The 21,682-nt window shown below is 34.5% G+C and overlaps 1 protein-coding gene across 1 annotated transcript; it reads left to right on the top strand.

The window, feature by feature from the left end:
- Positions 1 to 2,421: 2,421 nt before the first annotated feature.
- Positions 2,422 to 20,958, top strand: LOC142332793 (GATA-binding factor A-like). The gene is made up of 4 exons (XM_075379409.1): positions 2,422 to 2,548; positions 6,902 to 7,086; positions 17,384 to 17,639; positions 20,711 to 20,958. Exons 1-4 carry the CDS (start codon positions 2,509 to 2,511, stop codon positions 20,956 to 20,958), a joined length of 729 nt encoding a protein of 242 aa, XP_075235524.1. The 5' UTR covers positions 2,422 to 2,508.
- The last annotated feature ends 724 nt before the right edge of the window (positions 20,959 to 21,682 follow it).

Below are 21,682 nucleotides of genomic sequence, written 5' to 3'. Positions count from 1 at the left end.
GGGAAATGAAGACTTCCTGAAATTCTGGAAAGGTAAATTAAGGCGTGAATTTAGTTGTTTCTTATGGTTTTTGATCTGAAAATATTTTTAAAATGGATCCCAAAACTGTATATCCATCAGTTTTACATTGTACAACTACTCCTCATGAAGTGCGCGCCACTGTGAAATACATACGCTTGACTGTGAAATATTTAAATGCCGTGATACCCGTCTGGTGTTTGTATTTGGCGGTACAGCATTTTTTATTATTATTATGGTTTCTCGGGCTTAGTTGACGATCAGTATCTACTCTTTTAGTACAAAACTGTCGGTTTCTCTTAGTCGTCTCTTCACAGTTTCAAAAATTTTGCAATCAGGTGCTCTTCGTTAAGGATAAGTATCACGATATTCTTGCAGCCAAACATTTTTGTTTACTTTACCGTAAATTAATATCATGTCCCTATACTCTTCAAGTAAATAAATATTTGCATCGTCTCCCACCCATTACGTATTAGAGAAAATTTCATTAAATTTTGTAAAAACTGTTTTCTGAAATCTACACAGAATCTCACAAATTTTTTAATAGAATTCAAAAACCGCCATCATGATTATTCAAATACTATTTAAAAAAGTTAATTCTTGATCGTCTGATATTGCCGACCGATGAAAACAATAGATTTATTCTGATAAAAAAATAGTTTATTAATAAAGTTAAATTTCAATATCCTATATCCAACTATTTCTTAAGTAATTTACATGAAACTTTTCATATACACGTGTTATGTGAGAAAAAAGTAATGAGACTGACTTTTTACTTACAAAATTTTTATTTTTTTTCAAACAACAATATCATCCTCTTCAAAGTAGTTCCCTTGGGCAGCTATACACCGGCAGAGTCGTTGTTCCCACTCCTGGTAGCAGCGCTGGAAGGGTTCAACTGGTAGGGCTTTTAACCGGTCGTTCACAGTCTTTTGAATGTTCTCCAGATTTCAAAAATGATGTCCTTTTAAGACACGTTTCAATTTCGGGAAAAGGAAAACGTCACAAGGCCTCAAATCAGGTGAAAAGGGGGTTGAGGAACCGTAGGAATGAGCTTTGAAGTCAAAAATTCCCTGATATAAATGGCCGTGTGACACGGGGCGTTGTAATGATGAAGCAACCATTTGTCTGAAATGTCTGGTCTCACGCGAATCATTTTTTTCCTGAGCCTTTCAAGTACACCATTGTAAAACACTTGGTTGACAGTTTGTCCTGGAGGAACAAATTATTTACGCACGATACCCCTACTGTCAAAAAAGCAAATCGGCATGGTTTTGATCTTTGATTTACTCATTCGACATTTTTTCTGTCGAGGAGATGACGGAGTGTGCCACTCTTCGCTTTGCCGCTTTGTTTCAGGATCGTATTCAAGGATATCCATGATTCATCACCTGCGATCACACGATTGAAGAATTCTTGGTCGTTGTCCTTATTGTTAAACGACGGTCTGATCTCACAAGAACCCTCATACGCTCAACGTTTCGTCAGATTTTGAAGCTGAAGGTCTCCCTGAGCGAGGTTGATCTTCAACGTGTTCTCGGCTTTCCAAAAATGATTTGTGCCGGCGGAAAATTTGTGCTCTTGATAAGCAATGTTTCCCATAGGCCTGTTTCAACTTTTCAATGGTCACACTCGCGGATTCCCCGAGTTTAACACAAAACTTGATTGCACAACGTTGCTCTAAATTCCGATGCTCCATTTTCGTAACACACAACAAAAAACAACTTCACTGATGGCGCTGTCAAAAATAATGTGTTCGCTGAACGGAGTTGAAAATCGTACTGAGCGTGTGGAAGGGATGAACAAACCGGTCTAGCACAGACCGGTAGACACTGCGTTGTCAGATCGCTCGCAATGTTACCAGTTTCATCACTTTTTTCTCACACCTCATGTATATATATATATATATATATATATATATATATATACAGGGTGTAACACGAAATTCTCCCGGGACTATCATAACCTATTCTATTAGTAAAATAATGGAAAAAGTTAATACAAACATATGTCCTAGAATGTTTCATTTGCTAGTTACGTCTAGTAAAAGATTTCGCTTGGATTTCAATTACTCCGGTGAAATGAAGTCGTACTAAAGTTTTTAGGACGTTAATTAAGGGGCAGAACGTTTTATGGTCTTCACAATAAACATATAAAGCTAATCATTTTTGCCAGCGATTTCTATTGTTTATTCCTTTTAATGTTTACCTATATTCTTTATTTAAACATAACGGAATGTAATTTTTAACGTATTTACTACGTATAAAATTAATATTATATTATTTTTAAATTAATCTTTTTTCTAATTTAAATAATTTTTTTTCAGGTTGGGGGAGCAGCAACAGCAGTCATTGTCAACAACCAGTATACGTTCCAGGAAGATCGTGGGCACCGCCGGCACAAGGACACGAAGGATATGCGCCGCATTACAACGGAGCACATCACCAAACGCCGTTGCATAGCACATTCTACGCGGCGCAAACTTCAATCATGTGGCGCGCGTACGATTACAATAATGCATCCCATTACGGTACGTAATACGATGAACTCGTGATATATATATTTAACTGGCACAATGGGGCCAAGATGATGGTGAACTAGTGGAAAATTTCATTGCGCAACGTCTGGAGGTTTTTATTGTTTCTGGTGAATTAACTATATATGCTGGAATGCGGATAGGTTGTTTGGTAGACAACTCTAATAATTTTTAACTATCTGTTTTTGAATTATTTAATGAATTGCACGATGTTTGTAAATGTAACGTTCCTGTTCAGCAAGGATGCATGCTTCCTGCATAGGAAAGCGGACTGGCCTAACTTTGATTTCATTCTTTCTGCAAGACTCTCCGTGTCTTAGACCGAAGTCTTTTTTTTTTTTTTAAAGAGGTGATGGAACCACATTTACGGGCGCCTAAGCAGTGTCGGACTTACTAACAGGTTCCGCAAGTGCGTATGTATACCTGCGCACTACCGACTAAACCTCCACCAATTGCAACTTTATGTCGCTGTCCTCAGGGTAATGTACATAACCTTAATCCAAACTCGTGTACATTATTTCCGCTAGTGAGTCTCGGTATATTTTAGGTGTCTTTTTGGATATATCCGAGGCTTTTAATAATTTGTGGTGGCCTTCTGCTCTGTTTCAACTTCAGAAGCGTGATTACATGAAAAATGAGCTTACTTATTCAGTTACTTCAGAAATCGAGACATCGTTTTTCGAAACGGTGGCTCAGAGGTAGAAAAGACATATCCAAAGGTTGTCTTCAGGACAGTGTTTAGGACTCTAGGTTGTTGAATTCGACTCTTTGATGCGGTTGAGATTACCCAGTGAGTGTCGCGTCATCGCTTACGCGGATGATGAGCTTCTCCTGTTTAAAGGAGAGTGGAGGAGTTCAGGGAAGCCCAGATTTGTATGATATTCCAGTCGAGGAGTCAATAGCATAAGATGGTGTTCAGCCCACAGAAAACAACTATGATTCGCTCAAGGGTCGAATAGCTGTTACACGATGACCTCGTTTATCGATGGCAGGCCACCAAATTAGACATGTCCAACTTCAGAGGTATCTATATGTTATCCTTGATGAGAATTTTCAATTCAAGAACACTTTCAATTGGTCGCCAAGAAGGCATGTAATTCTTCCCTTGATGTCCGTGTAGTGGTCTATACCGAGTGGGGATAAAATTTTAGAATTATGCGTGTTATTTAAAAAAAGATGTTTGTGAGGTTATAATGCTGTACGGTGCACCTGTTAGGGCTTACTAAATGAGGTATAAATGTTTTAGGAATATTTTGTTGAGAGCTCAGGGTCACCTGTTACTGTCAGTGATTGGTGACTGTAGAACTGTGCTCTCGAAGAAGTTCTTGTTATTGCAGGAGTTAAGCCTATAGCTGTCCTTGGCCAGTTAGCGCCAATTACGTTACGATACCAAAAATGTAGGCCGGCTCACCACCGAGCGCATGCGGAAAATAGAGGACCAAAAAACTTTATTCATGGTAAATCAAGTGGAATGATTGTCTGACGGCCGTTACATCCATGGTATTTTTCCCGAAAATTACTGGGTGGGTTTACACCAATATACATATTACTCAGTTTCTTACTAGGAATGGTACTTTTAGGGATAAGTTGACTAGGTTTGGCTTGACTGACTCAGGTTGATGTCCCTAAACCCACCGGGTTGGTCTAGTGGTGAACGCGTCTTGCCAAATCAACTGATCTGGAAGTCGAGAGTTCCAGCGTTCAAGTCCTAGTAAAGCCAGCTATTTTTACACGGATTTGAATACTAGATCGTGGATACCGGTGTTCTTTGGTGGTCGGGTTTTAATTAACCACACATCTCAGGAACGGTCGAACTGAGAATGTACAAGACTACACTTCCTTTACACTCATACATATCATCTTCATTCATCCTCTGAAGTATTATCTAAACGGTAGTTACCGGAGGTTAAACAGGAAAAAGAAGAAGAAGGTTGATGTCCCTAATGTAGAGTTGATGACAATGTACATAGTGTCCTGTATGTCTGCCCAAAGTAAGAAAGCTGAATGTAGTAAAATAATTAGGGAACCTGCAAGAATTGATTCTGATTTAGATTTTTAAATCAACTGAAAAACCCAAAGGGAATGAAATATAGTTGCTGCTTCATAAGTTTTGGGCCCTCCAGAGGGTGGCTAAAGGATTTTGATGCTCTAATAAATTGAGTAGCAATCCGACTGTCTAGGGGCCTGGTTGGGCGCTTAGTTCGCCAAGATAGGCGCTTTATCAATGAGCCCCGATTATTTGAGCTGTTTGTTTTCAGGATAGAGGTAGGCCTACATTGTATTAAAACCTCTTTGATGGAGATGCGGTGTGAGAGGATGAAGGTATTGATCTCGCTCCTTATTGCGGACCAGAACAAAGAGAGATGATGTGTTTGCTTCCTGTTAGAATTTTATAGTTGTATTTCTTAATTGTCTTTGACAAATTTAGAGGTGGATTTTGGGAATATATAGGACAGAATTATCGTTGTTGTTACGAGAATAGAATTTACATCTTTTCAGCGGACTCAAATGGACATACATTCTAGTTTGAAATTTAGTTATGGAAAATAGCTCTTTTGTGTTCTTCGATGTTAGAGAAAGGCGCTTCTCCGAAACGGTTACTTGAGAGGGATACAATCCAGTTACTTGAGAGGGTTCTGTGACTGGGATAGTCACAAGGCAAGTGTCTTCTCCTACGGGAATCAAGATGCCTAAGGGAATCTTAGTTAATATAACGAAACATGTTTCTTACGAAAAGTTGATTTTGATTTCTTTACATTAATTTTTGTTGTCTGAGATCATTTAATAAAATTTATTAAGGGAATCCCCGCCGATGTATATACAACTCGTCCGATTGAATTTTAATAAAAAAAATATCTAATTAAAATTGTTTAAAATTTTGTTTCCTTTTTATTCCATAAATATGTACGCTATATGCACCCGCTATTCGCAATTGGTAAATTATAAGAAAACGTTTTTTCCAAACGGGGAATAGAATTTCCCTGTTCAAAATGAAATGATCAAAAGAAATTAGTTATAATTGTATTTTCTTTAATATTTATCCTTTATTATCTTTCGATAATGGAAGACTGCGAAAAACATAATAACTAGAAGTGTTTGAGTATTATGTAATCAGATATAATTTGAGATGTAAGCGGAGAGAAGGTAAATTTACAGCACACATGTATCGATGGATTACATTTCAGAAAACCAACCTTTGTTATTTTTTATAATCCAGAATGTATAAAAGATAAAAACTGATAATAGCAGATATCATAATTATCACACGCTTATTTTTCCTGAGGTAGATCCCTTGCAATTGTCCTTCATTCTCTTCTACTTCAAACTAAATTTTAACAACATCTCCCATTTCCTTTAGATTATATCATTCTTTTCCAGCCTCTCTTTTTTGCATCTTCTACTCTCTCTCTCTCTTTTTCCTGTTTAGCCTCCAGTAACTACGGTTTAGATAATACTTCAGAGGATAAATGAGGATGATATGTATGAGTGTAAATGAAGTGTAGTCTTGTACATTCTCAGTTCGACCATTTCTGAGATGTGTGGTTAATTGAAACCCAACCACTAAAGAACACCGGTGTCCACGATCTATTATTCAAATCCGTGTAAAAATAACTGGCTTTACTAGGACTTGAACGCTGGAACTCTCGACTTCCAAATCAGCTAATTTGGGAAGACGCATTCACCACTAGACCAACCCGGTGAATTGCATCTTCTACAACTGGTTTAATCAATATTTCCAGCAGATTAGCTCTCCTGTTTCAAATTGCTCTGATTTAGTTTCTATCTCGTTAATTTCCTCTTTATTTATTCATTTTTTTTACTTTGTCTATCATTTAAAGTTCAATTTTTTTTTCAATTTTGCTACCTCAATCCCCGCATTTCAAATGTCTAATCCTTTATTTTTCCCTTCTTCTTAGAATTTATATGAAAAATAGCATCTAAGACAAAAATTATAATGAAAACGTTATGAATTAGGTTTTAATAATTTTGTATATAAATAACACTTAAATGAGAAAAAGCTAATAAATTATGCCTGACCGAAAGGGGAACGCTGATCACCGACATATTTTTAAAATGTTATAATCAAGGTTAAGATTAAATCAGTTTGTTACTTTCATTAAAAACAGATCTCCGTGGCGAAGTGGTATTGTCTCGGCCTTCTATCAAGAGGTCCCTGGTTTGAATCCCGGTCAGGCATGACATTTTTCATACGCCACAAAATTTCATTTCTATATTACCACGCACAAGCTTCGTGCTTATATGAAGAATTAATTCATCAAACAAAAAAAGTATTTTATTTTTATGTAATTATTCTATCTATTTATATTGTTATTTTTTTTTTAATAGATAACGGAATGGAATTTCAAGTCGGTGAAGGTAGAGAATGCGTTAACTGCGGAGCGATATCGACACCATTATGGCGTCGGGATGGCACTGGACATTATTTATGTAATGCTTGTGGTCTTTACCATAAGATGAACGGAATGAATCGGCCGTTAGTGAAACCAGCAAAACGACTTGTTAGTCCGACTGTAAGTAAATACTTTAATCAAAGAAGCAGAACTTAATATAATTATTATAACTTAATTTTATACCCTAATTCATTTAGTACACAAAATGAATTCTGTACCGTACGATTCGTCACAGTAACCAAGATAGATTTTCTTTATAATAAACATTCGTAGGAAAATTTCTACGCACTGACCAGTATAATATTTATTGGTAAGGTGGGAGGAGGAAAACAGTATTATCTGTCTATTTCAAAAATATCCGGTTAAATACAAGAAAATAAGTGATCTATAAATGGCCGACACTTTTTATTACAAAAGTATATAGACTTTTGTATAAAATAAAATTATTATTATTATTACATTTAAAGTATAATATACTACTATTATTATATTTTTAATTTTATTTTTAAAAAAAAATTTCGTAATATTGTTAATCAGTAATAACTCTTTTTCACTAATCATTAAATTATTGAAAATATTTAACCTGATTTAATATTTATTTTCCGATAAAAATATAAGTTAAAAATGTTAAATGTTAATTTAAACTTAATTAAAAAATTCCATGTATTTTTACTTCCCCGTATATATCTCTACTACGATGCATTATGATATACTTATAAATTGAGAGTGTAGCAATTAGCCAAAATTTTGGATAAAATCGTCCGTTAGTTAAAAAAAACTGTTTAGAAAAAAATGAACTGTTTACTGAAACATCAACGAAGTCTAATATGAGCTGCGGTCGATAACAAATTTTGACAAAGACCTTTTAAAATAGTATTACAAAACTTATTCAAAAGTTTTAAAAACTTGCTTTATACTTTTCAGTCATACATTAATCAAATTATTATCATCCATTGCACGAGTTTAATTATTAGGTTAATTTGGATTTCAACAGATAACATCATATAATGAAATCTCATATAAAATGAAATTTATATCATATTGAAATTTTATATTTTATATTGAAAATTTTGCATGGCCGTTTTGCAGATTTTGCAATTTTTTACACCCGTACCCTTAATTTACCTCCGTACGGGGAGATGTTTGCAAAAGTAATGGTGGAATATTGTATTGTCACCCTACCTAGTAACTATAAATATCATCAATCGGTAATGTCAGGAAGTATGTTAAATTAAGGATGCAAGATTTAAGACAAACATAAAAGAAAAAAAAACATTACGAATTAAAGAAAAGCAAGTAAAAATGAATTGATTCCAATTTATTTTCTTAATAGTTAAAAATAAAAACTTACTTTTTTGAATTCAGAACCAAATTAAAAAAAAAAATTTAAATCATATTTCGTCTAAACGTAATTCATTTAACATTTTCCTCAGACTTAAAAAAATAAGTTGAAAAGCATGTACTAAGCCATAGTGAAATATTTTTTTTCTTTTTCAGTGCTTTTTTTCTCAAAAAAAAAGGTTTTCTGTCACGACCAAACTATGTTATCGACAGATCCGCTACGAGAAACAAATATATTTCTCGAGTATCTATGCCAAATTTGTTATCGAGAGATCCATTTATTTCTCACCGCAGCTTTGTCTTTGAAGATCGATCTGTAGTCCATCGTTTGTGACCTTTTCATGAGAAATATTATAAATAATATTTGTAGATTTAAAAAATGTATTTAGCGTATCAGGAATATTTTTGGTTAAGATTTACAGCCAGATAAAAAACCATTTACGTCTACTAGCAATAATTTATTAATTTTATTTGGGGGCCGTATATTGTATGTACAATATTTTTAATTTTTTAAGATTGTAACAAAAGTAATTTTGGATTTAGGACTGTTGTAACATCCTGTCGTCCACCTACCTTATGGTTGCAATCGACTGAACCAAAAGTGTCCAAGAAAGGCAAAAAATCCAAAAGAAATTGGTTTTGGAATTTTTTCTAACTGCAGTAATAAGCCGTCATTGAGAGCTTTTCAACGATGTATAATAAGTGGTACTTATTTTCATTGGTTTCAGAGTTATATCCAAATAAAATTTTAACTAATTTGGATCTTACGAGAGGAAAGCGCATCGGTTCAAATCCGACTTAATGTACTTCTTTTTATAACGTTTTTTTTTTTAATTTAAATATTTAAAGATATTGATTTATTAATAATTACTAACCTCTAGTTTTAAAACCTTTTACAATAAATAATAATTCAATAATAACAATAAAAAAAAATATGAAAAAATATAAGAAGTTATTAATGAAATAAAATTTTATGTACGTTTCATTTTTAAAAAAAAATGAGTGTATGTAATTTAATTGGCGTACAAAGAAATTACGTGGTGTCCATATCAGATTTTTTGAACAAGTATTGATTTAAAGCTGGAAACAACGATAGTTTTGCGCATGACCATAAGTTGATTCCTTATCTTTTCGCTTGAAAGCGTCACTAGCAAAGATGGCGACTCCTGAATAGAAGGCCTTCCGCGTTTTACAATTTGCTAAATGTGAATCTGTAGTTACAGTTCAACGTGTGTTCCGTAGAAAGTTTAATTGTGTTCCTCCGAGTGACAAAAATAATATTCATCGACGGCAAGATCGATTTGAAACGATCGGATGTTTATATAAAAAGAAAAGTACGAGACTATCAACGTTGTTTGAAGAAACTTTTGAACATATCAAGGTGTCTTTCTTGCATACTCCTAAAAGATTTATTAATAAGGCCGGGCGCGAACTAACGCTGCCAGTGATAATAGTGTGGAATTTTTTAAGGAAACGGTTAGTTACATTTGCGTCCATACCGTTTACGGCTGTTACAGGTTTTGAAGCCTACCGACTACGCTCTGCGTACCGATTTCGCGATCGAAATGTTACGACATGAAGACGATGAGTTTCTTAATCGTATTGTGTTTAGTGATGAGTTAACATTTCATCTTAGTGGAAAAGGTTTCACCCATCCGTTTTTGGGAAGGGTTCAAAAAATTCCCATGAACTCTTACGATGCAAAAGGATTTCCCCGAAATTAAATTTTTTCTGTGAGATATCCCGACGGTAAGTTTAAGAGGACCGTTATTTTTCGCTGAAGCAAGCATAACAGATGATACGTCTCCTCACCAGTAAAACTCGGTACGGGATCGGTTGAACGACCCATTTTTAATGACCTTCGGTACCGATGGACTCATAACAGAACTGATGGCTTTAAGGTCACCAGATTTGATCGCATGTGATTTTTTACTTTGGGGGTTTTTAAAGTATCTTGTATATCTTTCCTCTATCTACTGATCTAACCGATTTGAGGCAGAGACAGGATTGAAGCGGCTGTCGCTTCCATCGCTTTAGACATGCCGGTTAAATTACAGGATGAACTCTCCTGTAACAGTCGGAGGTGTGCAGAGAGATGAAAGGAACTGTCTTTTTTGAAATCGGCAGAGTTATCCATCCCGATTGGGGGTTGAATTTCCGTACCGTGCGTATCTTCTACAAGGGTATAACGTTTTACGCTGCGCCTGTCTGGGCTCATCGCATGATCTTTAGGCGTTATGGGGACATTCTTTTGAGAGCCCAGCGTTTCCTTCTGTTGGCTGTTGTCGGCGGTTACAGGACTGTGTTATTGCTGGCATTTAAGCCGATAGATATTCTTGCCGTAGAACGTAAGGAATGTTATATTTCCAAGCAGGATGGTCTTCTTATTTCGGAACGTATGCAGTAAATTGTAGGCCAGGGTTTTACATCTTGGCAGGGTAGGTGAGATGACTCCCTAGTTGGTCGTTACACCCATGGAATATTTTCAATTGTGTCTGATTTGAACGCAGTTAGGTGGATTTCTCTCGATCGGAATATTACGCAATTTATTTCCGGGCATGGTGCTTTTCGTGAGAGATTGGCTAAGTTTAGTTTAGTAGATTCAGGTCTATGCCCGGATGCAGGATAGATGACACGGTGGACCATGTCCTCTATGTCCTCGGTTTGAGGCTGAACGTACCAGAGTATTTAGAGAACTTGTGAGAGTAGATTCCTTTATGGATCTACGAGTTAATCGGAAGGTTCGTGGAGAATGGTCGGTAGTGGCTGGTTTCTTCCGTTTCCTTGCGTTACGTAGATCAGCTGAACGCGTTTAATCGGAGTAGGATCCCAGGTGGCTAGGGTTTCGGCCAATACATTTGATTGGCGGGGTCGGCGTTTTGGCAACGAGCCTCGGTTAATTCAAAAGCAGTGATTGTTGAAGTCGAGTGGCGGAGCCGCTGTCGGCGGGAGGGTGAATGCGCTACCGAGGGCACGGTTGTCCATACAGCAGTGAGGTGTGGCACTGTCTTGCCGAGGATGGTTTTCAGGTACGATGTTTATAGCGGGTGATGAGATGTAAATCTGGATTTCGTTGTTACGTATAACACATTTTGAACGGTATGAGTTTAGCATTGTATGAACTCGTTACATAGTAGATGGTTGAGGCATTTCCAGTCACAAGCGTTGGTATTAAAATTGGACTAGGAGCGGGGTTTGCGCTTCCGCGGACTCGGTCAGCTAGTTCACAGGGTGACATTATAGGAAAAGAAGACTGGAAGACGTCCGAAAGAAGCCTAAAGCGAAGGCGTTGGCTGAAATAATAATTTTTAGTGATGGAAATGTCTGCCGAGGCATTTGCAACGGTGAATCCTGACTGAGGCCTGGCTGATGACTGTGAAATGTAATCAGTTAGGGGGTCTAAAGACGACCTTCAGTAAAGCCCCTCAGGACTCAGAACGGAGGGGGTAGTGTGGCGACTGGAATCGCCACAAGGTGGGTGTCTTCCCCTACGGGGTTGGGATGCTCGCACTGAACAATTGTAGGGAAAAAGCTAGAATTACTCTTTCATTTTATTTGCGATTCGTTACTGTAAGTCAAAGTTAAGAGATATTAATAGCTTTAAAACCCCGATATTCTTTTATGTACACCCTACATATGTATGCTCCTACAAATTTCGATTAAATTTTCTCATAGACGATAATCATTTTTACGTCATAATAAGCTAATATTCCATTCATTTAAATTTAAAAATTGTGAAGGTGTTTTCAATCTGATCGTAACGTACATGTAAATTAAACGGTCTGGTCGTTTTAAGGTGCGGTTTACACTTACACGAACAAGTACAAGTCAACGTAACGTCTACGCTGCGATCGGATGGGCATTAGACTCTAGTATTATACAATACGATACGCGTGCTATAGAGGTTAGAAGCCGTTTGCTAATGGGATAATGCTGTTTAAAATATGTTGTCTGTCCGTGCAGCAAGAAAACAAACCAAAGTAAGCAAGCAAGTATAAAAAAAAACACCTCTATCGAACCTTCTATTCTATCCAGACAGAGAGGCACCGACTGTAAAAATAGGCGAGCAAGTAAGAACAAAAATAAAAAAGTAAGCCGTGCATGCAATTTAACATCGAATGTACTAGAGTGTTTTTTTTTTTTTTGTTTTTTTTTTGTTATTACCACTTTTTTTAACTACATAGTTATATTTTAATATAAACAAGATATACTTTACACAATAAATAAGACTAAATGTACACAAGATCGATATATAGAAACATAAATAAAACAACACGTAAATAACAAAGCTAATGAAAATTCTGATCGAATTATTCTTATCGTAAAAAAAAACTATAGAATCTTTTTATCATAATACAGCAACAAAGAAGCCGATTGTTTATTTATCATTATTATTATTATTTTATTATTATTATTATTATTATTATTATTATTATTGCATTTATTATTATAAATAATTGCATAAAATAACAACAAAACTAAAACAAAAAATTACGTTTTTTACTATAAGTTTTTTTATTTTAAATACTTAAAAAAAATGGAAAATTTGTATCCCTGCATACTTGGGACTTATAAATGTATTATCGGCACAAATTTTCATGCATTTTGAATTCTTCCCGATCTTTTTTTAACGTTATTTTGAAGTTATTAATTATGCCTTTGATTTTGGGAATTAAGTAAAAGCGCGTTAAGACAAGAATAGCATGTAATTTTAACTACTTCGAAAAAATAAAAACATTTCATTTTTTCCATTTCATTTTAATTAAAATAGTTAACACAAGTCGGATGATCAATTATAAAATACTTATTTTACTAGTAAGAATATAACTTACTCGTACTATATTAATTAATTACAAATATATTCAGAAAAACAGGGTTGGTGTTTATCCTGTTCATAAACTTTAAAATTTTGTAGGTGGATTTTTAGAGGAAATTACGTACTTTTTTTTGTAAAGTTACATACAAATTAGAATATCTGTATACCTACGAGGGACGTTCACGTCAATCGGGGACTTATGTTAGACTTGAGTATAAATCGATATTCCTGCGCCTTATGTTGGTTGTACACATAGTCAGTTATTACCGAATGGCACCTTTTTTTCTGTTTAGCTTCCAGAGCCGCCGTAAGATATTACTTCAGAGGATGAATGAATATGATATTTATGAATGTAAATGAACTGTACTCTTGTACAGTCTATGGTTGACCGTTCCTGTTATGTGCAGTTAATTTAACTCCAACTGCCAATGAATACCGGAATCCACCATCTAGTATTCAAATCCGTGTAAAAGTTACTAAGATTTGAACCTTACAACTCTCGACTTCCAAATCAACTGATTTGCGATGACGAGTTCACCATTAGACCCCACTCGGTGGGTTCGCCTGTCGCTTTGGCGTGAAGCAAAGTTAGACAAAAAAAAAAACAGTCAGTGGTAAAGAACATGGCGTCCAATGTAGTGAATGGATATGTGGAACGGCGCGTTGTAATGAAATTTCTAGTGAATGAAGGCGTAAAATCGGGTGAGATTTATTCGCGACTCCTTGCACAGCACGGTGATGAGACTCTTAGTCGTATTAAAATGTTTGAGTAAAAATTTATAGATTCTGAACGTTGAAATAAATTTAAAAAAAAAAAAAAAAATATATATATATATATATATATATATATATATATTCGTAGATATAAATGTAATAATAGTTTTAAATAAAATAAACTGGCATTTTAAAACAATCTTTCAGATGATATTAAAAATTTCAATTTCAATCGATATTATGATAACTCACCTATAAATCTGATTTTTTCGTCGTTAAATTCGTTCACTTGTTATAATGTTGTGATACATGAATAAAAATACAATTCAAGAATAGGTTAATTTATTCAACTTTTTAATTAAAAAAAAAGATACTTCCCTCTGTAAAATAATATATGTCAGGTTATTAAAAAAGGACTTTACAACATTAAAAGCACATAAACATTTATTTAAATAAATTACAGATCCGGTTTAGGTCACATTTCAAAGTAAAACACATCAAGTTTTGAGTCACGTAGTTAATTAGTACCGAATTCGGCCACCAGTGTTGTTAAAAATGAATACATTTACTAGTGTGGAACGTGCTTGCTGTATGTTCTAGTTTCGCAACTTGCAATGGGCAGATGCAGTACAACGTAATTTTCATAACAAGTACGGTAGGAATTCTCCTTTCTTTTTCCCGTTTAGCCTCCGGTAATTACCTTTCAGATAATACTTCAGAGGATGATATATATGAGTGTAAATGAAGCGTAGTCTTGTACAGTCTCAGTTCGACCGTTCCTGAGATGTGTGGTTAATTGAAATCCAACCACCAAAGAACACCGGTATCCACGATCTAGTATTCAAATACGTGTAAAAATAACTGCCTTTACTAGAACTAGAACGCTGGAACTCTCGACTTCCAAATCAGCTGTTTTGGGAAGACGCGTTTACCACTAGACCAACCCGGTGGGTTTGGTAGGAAGCCTACCAAATAGGCGTATAATATAGTCTTGGTAGCAAATCTTCTTTGGACAGGTTGTTCTGTTAACATACAAAATCACCAGGACGCTCACGCGTCCCTGAAGCTGGTGTGGAACGACTCAGAGAAAGGTTTGTCTGGAGAAATCAACTCGACGTGATTTACGTGAGATTGGCATTCCACAAACGTAAACGAGTTAGTCGTATTACGTAAACGATTGCACTTAAAACCGTGACGAACTAACCGTAGTTCAATACATTATAGATGACGATAAAGTCGCTAGGCTGCAGTTTAGTGTGGAAGTGATGGATAGAATCGCAGATGATGATATAATTTTTAGACGATGTAATATTTAGTGATGAGTCAACGTTTCACATCAGCGACAAGTTGAACACCCGTAACTGCCCAATATAGAGTAGTAAAAACCTTCATGAAACTTTGCATTATATTCATGATAGCCGTAAGGTCAATGTATTTTGTACACTAAGCAAACAAAGATTATACGGCCCGGTCTCCTTCCAGGAAGCAACCGTAAACGGTATCGTTTATCTGCATATGTTTCAAGAGTTTCTAATTTCTCAGTTAAACCATAATTACCAAGATGGACGCCATTACTATCAGACGGGGCACCACCTCATTACCACCTAGAAATCAGAGATTTTCTTGATATTCGATTTCCAGGTCGGTAGATCGGTCGTGAAAGTCCAATCGCATGGTCATCTCGCTCCCCAGATTTAACCCCCACTAGATTTTGTTCTTATAGGGTTTAATTAAAGATCGGGTTGATGTACCGCCTTTGTCTGCTGATCTTATTGAAATTTTTTTTTTTTTGTCTTCAGTCATTTGACTGGTTTGATGCAGCTCTCCAAGATTCCCTATCTAGTGCTAGTCGTTTCATTTCAGTATACCCTCTACATCCTACATCCCCAACAATTTGTTTTACATACTCCAAACGTGGCCTGCCTACACAATTTTTCCCTTCTACCTGTCCTTCCAATATTAAAGCGACTATTCCAGGATGCCTTAGTATGTGGCCTATAAGTCTGTCTCTTCTTTTAACTATATTTTTCCAAACGCTACTTTCTTCAACTATTTGCCGCAATACCTCTTCATTTGTCACTTTATCCACCCGTCTGATTTTTAACATTCTCCTATAGCACCGCATTTCAAAAGCTTCTAATCTTTTCTTCTCAGATACTCCGATCGTCCAAGTTTCACTTCCATATAAAGCGACACTCCAAACATACACTTTCAAAAATCTTTTCCTGACATTTAAATTAATTTTTGATGTAAACAAATTATATTTCTTACTGAAGGCTCGTTTAGCTTGTGCTATTCGGCATTTTATATCGCTCCTGCTTCGTCCATCTTTAGTAATTTTACTTCCCAAATAACAAAATTCTTCTACCTCCATAATCTTTCCTCCTCCTATTTTCACATTCAGTGGTCCATCTTTGTTACTTCTACTACATTTCATTACTTTTGTTTTGCTCTTGTTTATTTTCATGCGATAGTTTTTGCGTAGGACTTCATCTATGCCGTTCATTGTTTCTTCTAAATCCTTTTTACTCTCGGCTAGAATTACTACATCATCAGCAAATCGTAGCATCTTTATCTTTTCACCTTGTACTGTTACTCCGAATCTAAATTGTTCTTTAACATCATTAACTGCTAGTTCCATGTAAAGATTAAAAAGTAACGGAGATAGGGAACATCCTTGTCGGACTCCCTTTCTTATTAGGGCTTCTTTCTTATGTTCTTCAATTGTTATTGTTGCTGTTTGGTTCCTGTACATGTTAGCAATTGTTCTTCTCTTATTGAAATAAGACATCAAATTAACGCCACAGCTGCAGAGGTAACGCCAGACTTGCTGGCTACAGTCTGGAATGAAATCGACTTCAGGTGAGATGTATATTGTTGCATTATAAATGGATGCTATATCGAACCAAAATGAATGTTGGGTAACGAAGTTGTCCTGTTTTTCTATGAAATGAGACCACAACCGAATCTGTTTATTACCTATATAAATTTTTCTATGTCTTAAAGTCGGTAAGTTTTTTTTGAATCACCAGGTATATGTATATATAACAATTCGATTTCTAGCAGCATTCTTCTATTAAAAATAAAGGATTTAAAAATAATATATAAGCAGAATAATACAGATTCATACTACTACCAGTTAAAATGGGATATTCGATTATGTCACGTAAAGGGAACTTTAATGTAACAAATTTCTCATATTCTCCCGATAATCAGTAAATTTTTCCACATTATTTAAACAAGTTTTGTCCCGTTGTTCCATGCAGAGAATTTACTTAACTGAATCTATCGATAGATAAATTGAGTAATTTTTTTTTTGAATCGATTGTGTCAATAGAATTATAAATTTTACTAATAAAGCTGCTTCGTTCCGGAAAAAATCACAAAAAATTACGTTTTTAACCGCGATAGTACTCTAATGTCAGAAGTTAACAGTTGTAGTAAATTTACTATTGAAAGTTTCAACCGTTTTTAACATCTTTTTAAGTAACCTGTATTTATTTATATATAACTTTTCAAAAGTATTAATTAATTTATTTTTTACAGACAGCGACTAGGAGATTAGGTTTGAGTTGTAGTAACTGCGGTACGAGAACTACTACATTATGGAGAAGAAATAATGAGGGTGAACCTGTGTGTAATGCTTGTGGACTATATTTTAAATTACACGGAGTTAATCGCCCGTTAGCGATGCGTAAGGATGGTATACAAACGCGAAAACGCAAACCGAAAAAGACCTCATCGTCTTCTTCATCACAACAAATCGAGTCGACTGTGCCATCTACGCAATCAAATTCTACAGGTAATTTAAATTTATTTCACCAAAAATTTGGCCGTGTAAAAAAAGATAATATAAAAATTACACTGATAAACTTATTTTTTGTTTCCTAACATGCGATACATGATTTTAATCTGTATTTTGGCGATGAAAACGAATATTAACTCAGAATCTTTTTATCATCCATTTTTTTGAAAAATTATTAACTTTTAATTAAAGAATTTTTTTCCATTTTCAACGAATAAATAACATTTTAAGCTCCTATATTCTATTTTGTTAACTAATTTTTTATTGCTTAACTTTGTTAACATAATTTGTAAGTTATAAATAAACAATAATATACAAAGAATTAAATCATATCATAGTCACATATTACGACATCAAACCTAATACTGAAGAGTAAGCCTTCATGGACAAGATTAATCAAGTACGTGCAAGTACTACACACGTAGCACAAAACACAGCTGTGTTGTTTGTATTAAACACTGGATTCAGGAATGAATTAATCTTGTTCAGTCTTATTGCTGTCTTAATTTTGTTATCGGTGCCATGTCATAATGCCTCAAAATTGTGTAAATGATGTGGATGCCTTTTGTTATGTATATGGTGAGTTTACAGTAAAATCAAATAGAAAAAACGTTACACCTTTAATTAAAAAAGCATATCATTTGTACTTTCAGCGTAAAATTGACGATCATGATAAGATGTGGGCTCCTCATTTAGTATGCACCAATTGTTCTGTATATTTAACAGTATAGCTGAAAGGTACACGGAAGGCTTTGCCGTTTGGTGTACCTATGGTTTGGCGTGAACCAAAGGATCATGTAACCGATTGTTACTTTTGTTTAACAAGTGTGCCTGGAATTTCTAAAAAATCTAAATATACTGTAAAATATCCTTCATTGCAATCTACAACCAGGCCTGCACCCTTACAGTGAAATTATTCCAGTCCTTGAGCTACCAGTGAAGGTAAGTTTCGAAAACAGCGATGAAGAATCAGGCACTACTAAAGAAGACAACAATGATTTTGATTTTGAATTATCTTCCGATAAGCCACATCTTATATCACAAGGTGAATTAAATGACTTGGTTAGGGATTTAAATTTATCAAAAAATCAAGCTGAACCGTTAGGATCAAGACTGCAAGGTTGGAATTTACTTTTAAAAAAATACAAAAATTTCGGGCTTTCGAAGCCGACAGAAAGAACTTCTCAGTACTTTATTGATGAAAATAATTTGGTTTATTGCACATAAACATAAGCTTATGTTACAGTTAGGACACTTCATAAACCTGAGGAATGGCGCCTTTTCATAAATTCGTCTAATTATAGTTTAAAAGCGGTTCTACTACACAACGGTAACAAATATCCTTCGATACCAATCGCTTATTTTATTAATTTGAAAGAAATACGATGTGATCAAAGACGTTCTTGAAAAAATAAATTATAAAAAACATATATGGTGATTTGAAAGTTATAGCTATTTTGTTAGGCATGCAGTTAGGCTATACTAAGTACATGTGTTTTCATTGCGAATGAGACAGCCGAGCTAGGAATAAACATTATGTTACCAAAGAACGGAAGAACTTAACTTCAAATGGGAAAAATATTATTAATGAGCCCTTAGTTGAACCCACAAAAATATTTTTACCTCCTCTTCATATCAAAGTAGGAGTACTGAAAATTGTTTAAAAGCAATGAAGAAGGCTAGTCCCGGATTTTTGTACATCAGGCAGAAATTTCCAAATGTAAGTGCAGGAAAAATTAAAGAAGGAATATTTGTTAGTCCACAAATAAGAGAGTTGGTCAAGGATAATGTATTTAACTTAATGTTAAATAATGTAAAAACTGCAATTTGGACTTCACTTAAAGACGTTTACAAAACATTTCTCGTCAAACAATAATCCGACAATTACCACGATATTGTTAATCAACTTCTTACTTCATTCAGATCTATGGGATGTAATATGTCAAAATACATTTCCTCCACTCACATTTGGATATTTCCGGACAACCTCGGAGACGTAAGTGACGAACACGGTGAACGTTTCCACCAAGATATTTCGGTGATGGAAAGACGCTATAAAGGTAAATGGAATACTAACATGGTAGCCGATTACTGTTGGACAATAATTCGGCATGTATCTGAGGCTATTTATAAAAGAAAAGCATCAGCGAAATCATTCTAATACAGCTATGGCCATGCAAATTATAAATTTTACAGATTTTTAACTGTATTTTCCCTTAATTTCTTTTGAAGCGTAATTTATTTAAAACTAAGGGTGATAAAAAAACTGTATTTACAGATCTGTAATGCACGTAAAAAAGCAATTCAAGAAATTATATCATAGTTACAGACACATTAAAATTTTTTTTTCTATTAGTGTTATTTGTAAATATACAACAAATTTTCGCTAAGCAACAAGAAATTAAACCACACATAAAAATAAAAACAAGTTGGAGGGATTTATACCTTAGTTGATATACATAAAAATGAGGCGGCTAAAGGAACAACCTATTTTCTTTATCAAATTAGGTTAACATTTCCGTTCATGTTTCTAAAGTCGTACAAAATATTCTACTAAAATTAAAGAACCTATGAATTTTATTAAAAGGGTATTCTCTTAAACGATTCTTCTTCCACATAATTTTGTGTTGCCTTTTAGCGGTAATTTTCTATCCACAACCCTCGATAATGTCAACCACTGCGCTTACTTACATAAAAAAATCAACCGATAAAATTATTGTAGAAGAGAAGAAAATAAATAGAGAACAAAAAAATGCTTAGATCAGGCTAGTTATGACGCTGAAACAGTTCTCTCGATTCGAACAAATCGGTAAGGATAAACAAAAAGAAGGGGCAATTCGATCAAGTTCGTGTTGTTTCTTTAATATTGTGCACACTATAGCGGCCGAGACGGCAAACGTTTCATCGCTAAAATAATTTTTTGTTTTAAATTTTTATTTAACAAAGCTTTGACATTTAGTTACATCAAGATATTTTTTTTATTATCCAAATTTTTTTCTCATTTCAAAATTTATTATAATATTTTTCTGAAATTAAATTAACAGTATTTTTGTTTTATTTCCTTACAGATTGTAAAGCCGAAAGGGAGAGACCGTATCTTGGACATACATCGTTATTACCGAGCGTAAAATCGGAACCGAGTTCGTACAACGAAAATCCAGATACTTATTATCCGTCGATGTCGTTTCCACCTCACCACCACCATCATCATCATCACCATCCGCAAATCGGCTTCGGTTTTTCGCAACCGCATTCGCACGCAACAACACCGACTAGTTATCATCATCTTGGACCTAAGATTATGGCCACAACTTAAACTTTTATATATATTAAATAATTATTTATTAGTAGAATAGGTATATGGTTCATTAAAAAAATATTTATAAATAAACTTACGCGTATTTTATAAATGACGTACAGTCGCCGCCAAGTAACGGCTAGCTTCGAGTGGCGACGATTACCACCCAACGTATCACGTATTTTGTTTATGCCATTAAGATATCACGTGGTGTGCCAACGTTTCAGAGAAGAACAATAGTGTGGCGGTGACGTTCGCTGTTACGTGGCGGCTACTGTACGAACAGTCGAAAAAAAAATTGATTTTTTAATTTATTTACGATAAAACGGAAAAGTTAACGACATAAGATAAAACACTAAATCATTGCTATTAATCAGAAAATTTATTGTCATAAAACAAATATTGATACTTAAGAAAAAAAGATAATTAACATAAGAAATATTATGTGAAGAGGCAAAAGATCACATCTGTACTGTCAGGAGTGATCTTTTGCAAATGTATATTATTAGACAAAATATTATAGTAGATCGTTTTCGCATAGCAAGTCACAAATCTAACTATAAAAAAATTTTGATTGACATTTAAATTTTGATTGTAATTGAACTAACCGTGAATAAGCGATGAAGTCTCATATTTAAATTTCATATATTGCTGCAAATAATAATAGATTTAATAAAATTTATTTCTTCAACATCGAAAGGTGATATCAAAAAATTATATTAATTAATATCGATCATATTTT

This window comes from Lycorma delicatula, chromosome 12, assembly GCF_047948215.1.
Source record: "Lycorma delicatula isolate Av1 chromosome 12, ASM4794821v1, whole genome shotgun sequence".
Taxonomy (NCBI): Eukaryota; Metazoa; Arthropoda; class Insecta; order Hemiptera; family Fulgoridae; genus Lycorma; species Lycorma delicatula.
Note: the sequence above shows the minus strand (reverse complement) of the source record. Positions and strands in the feature narration are given on the sequence as shown.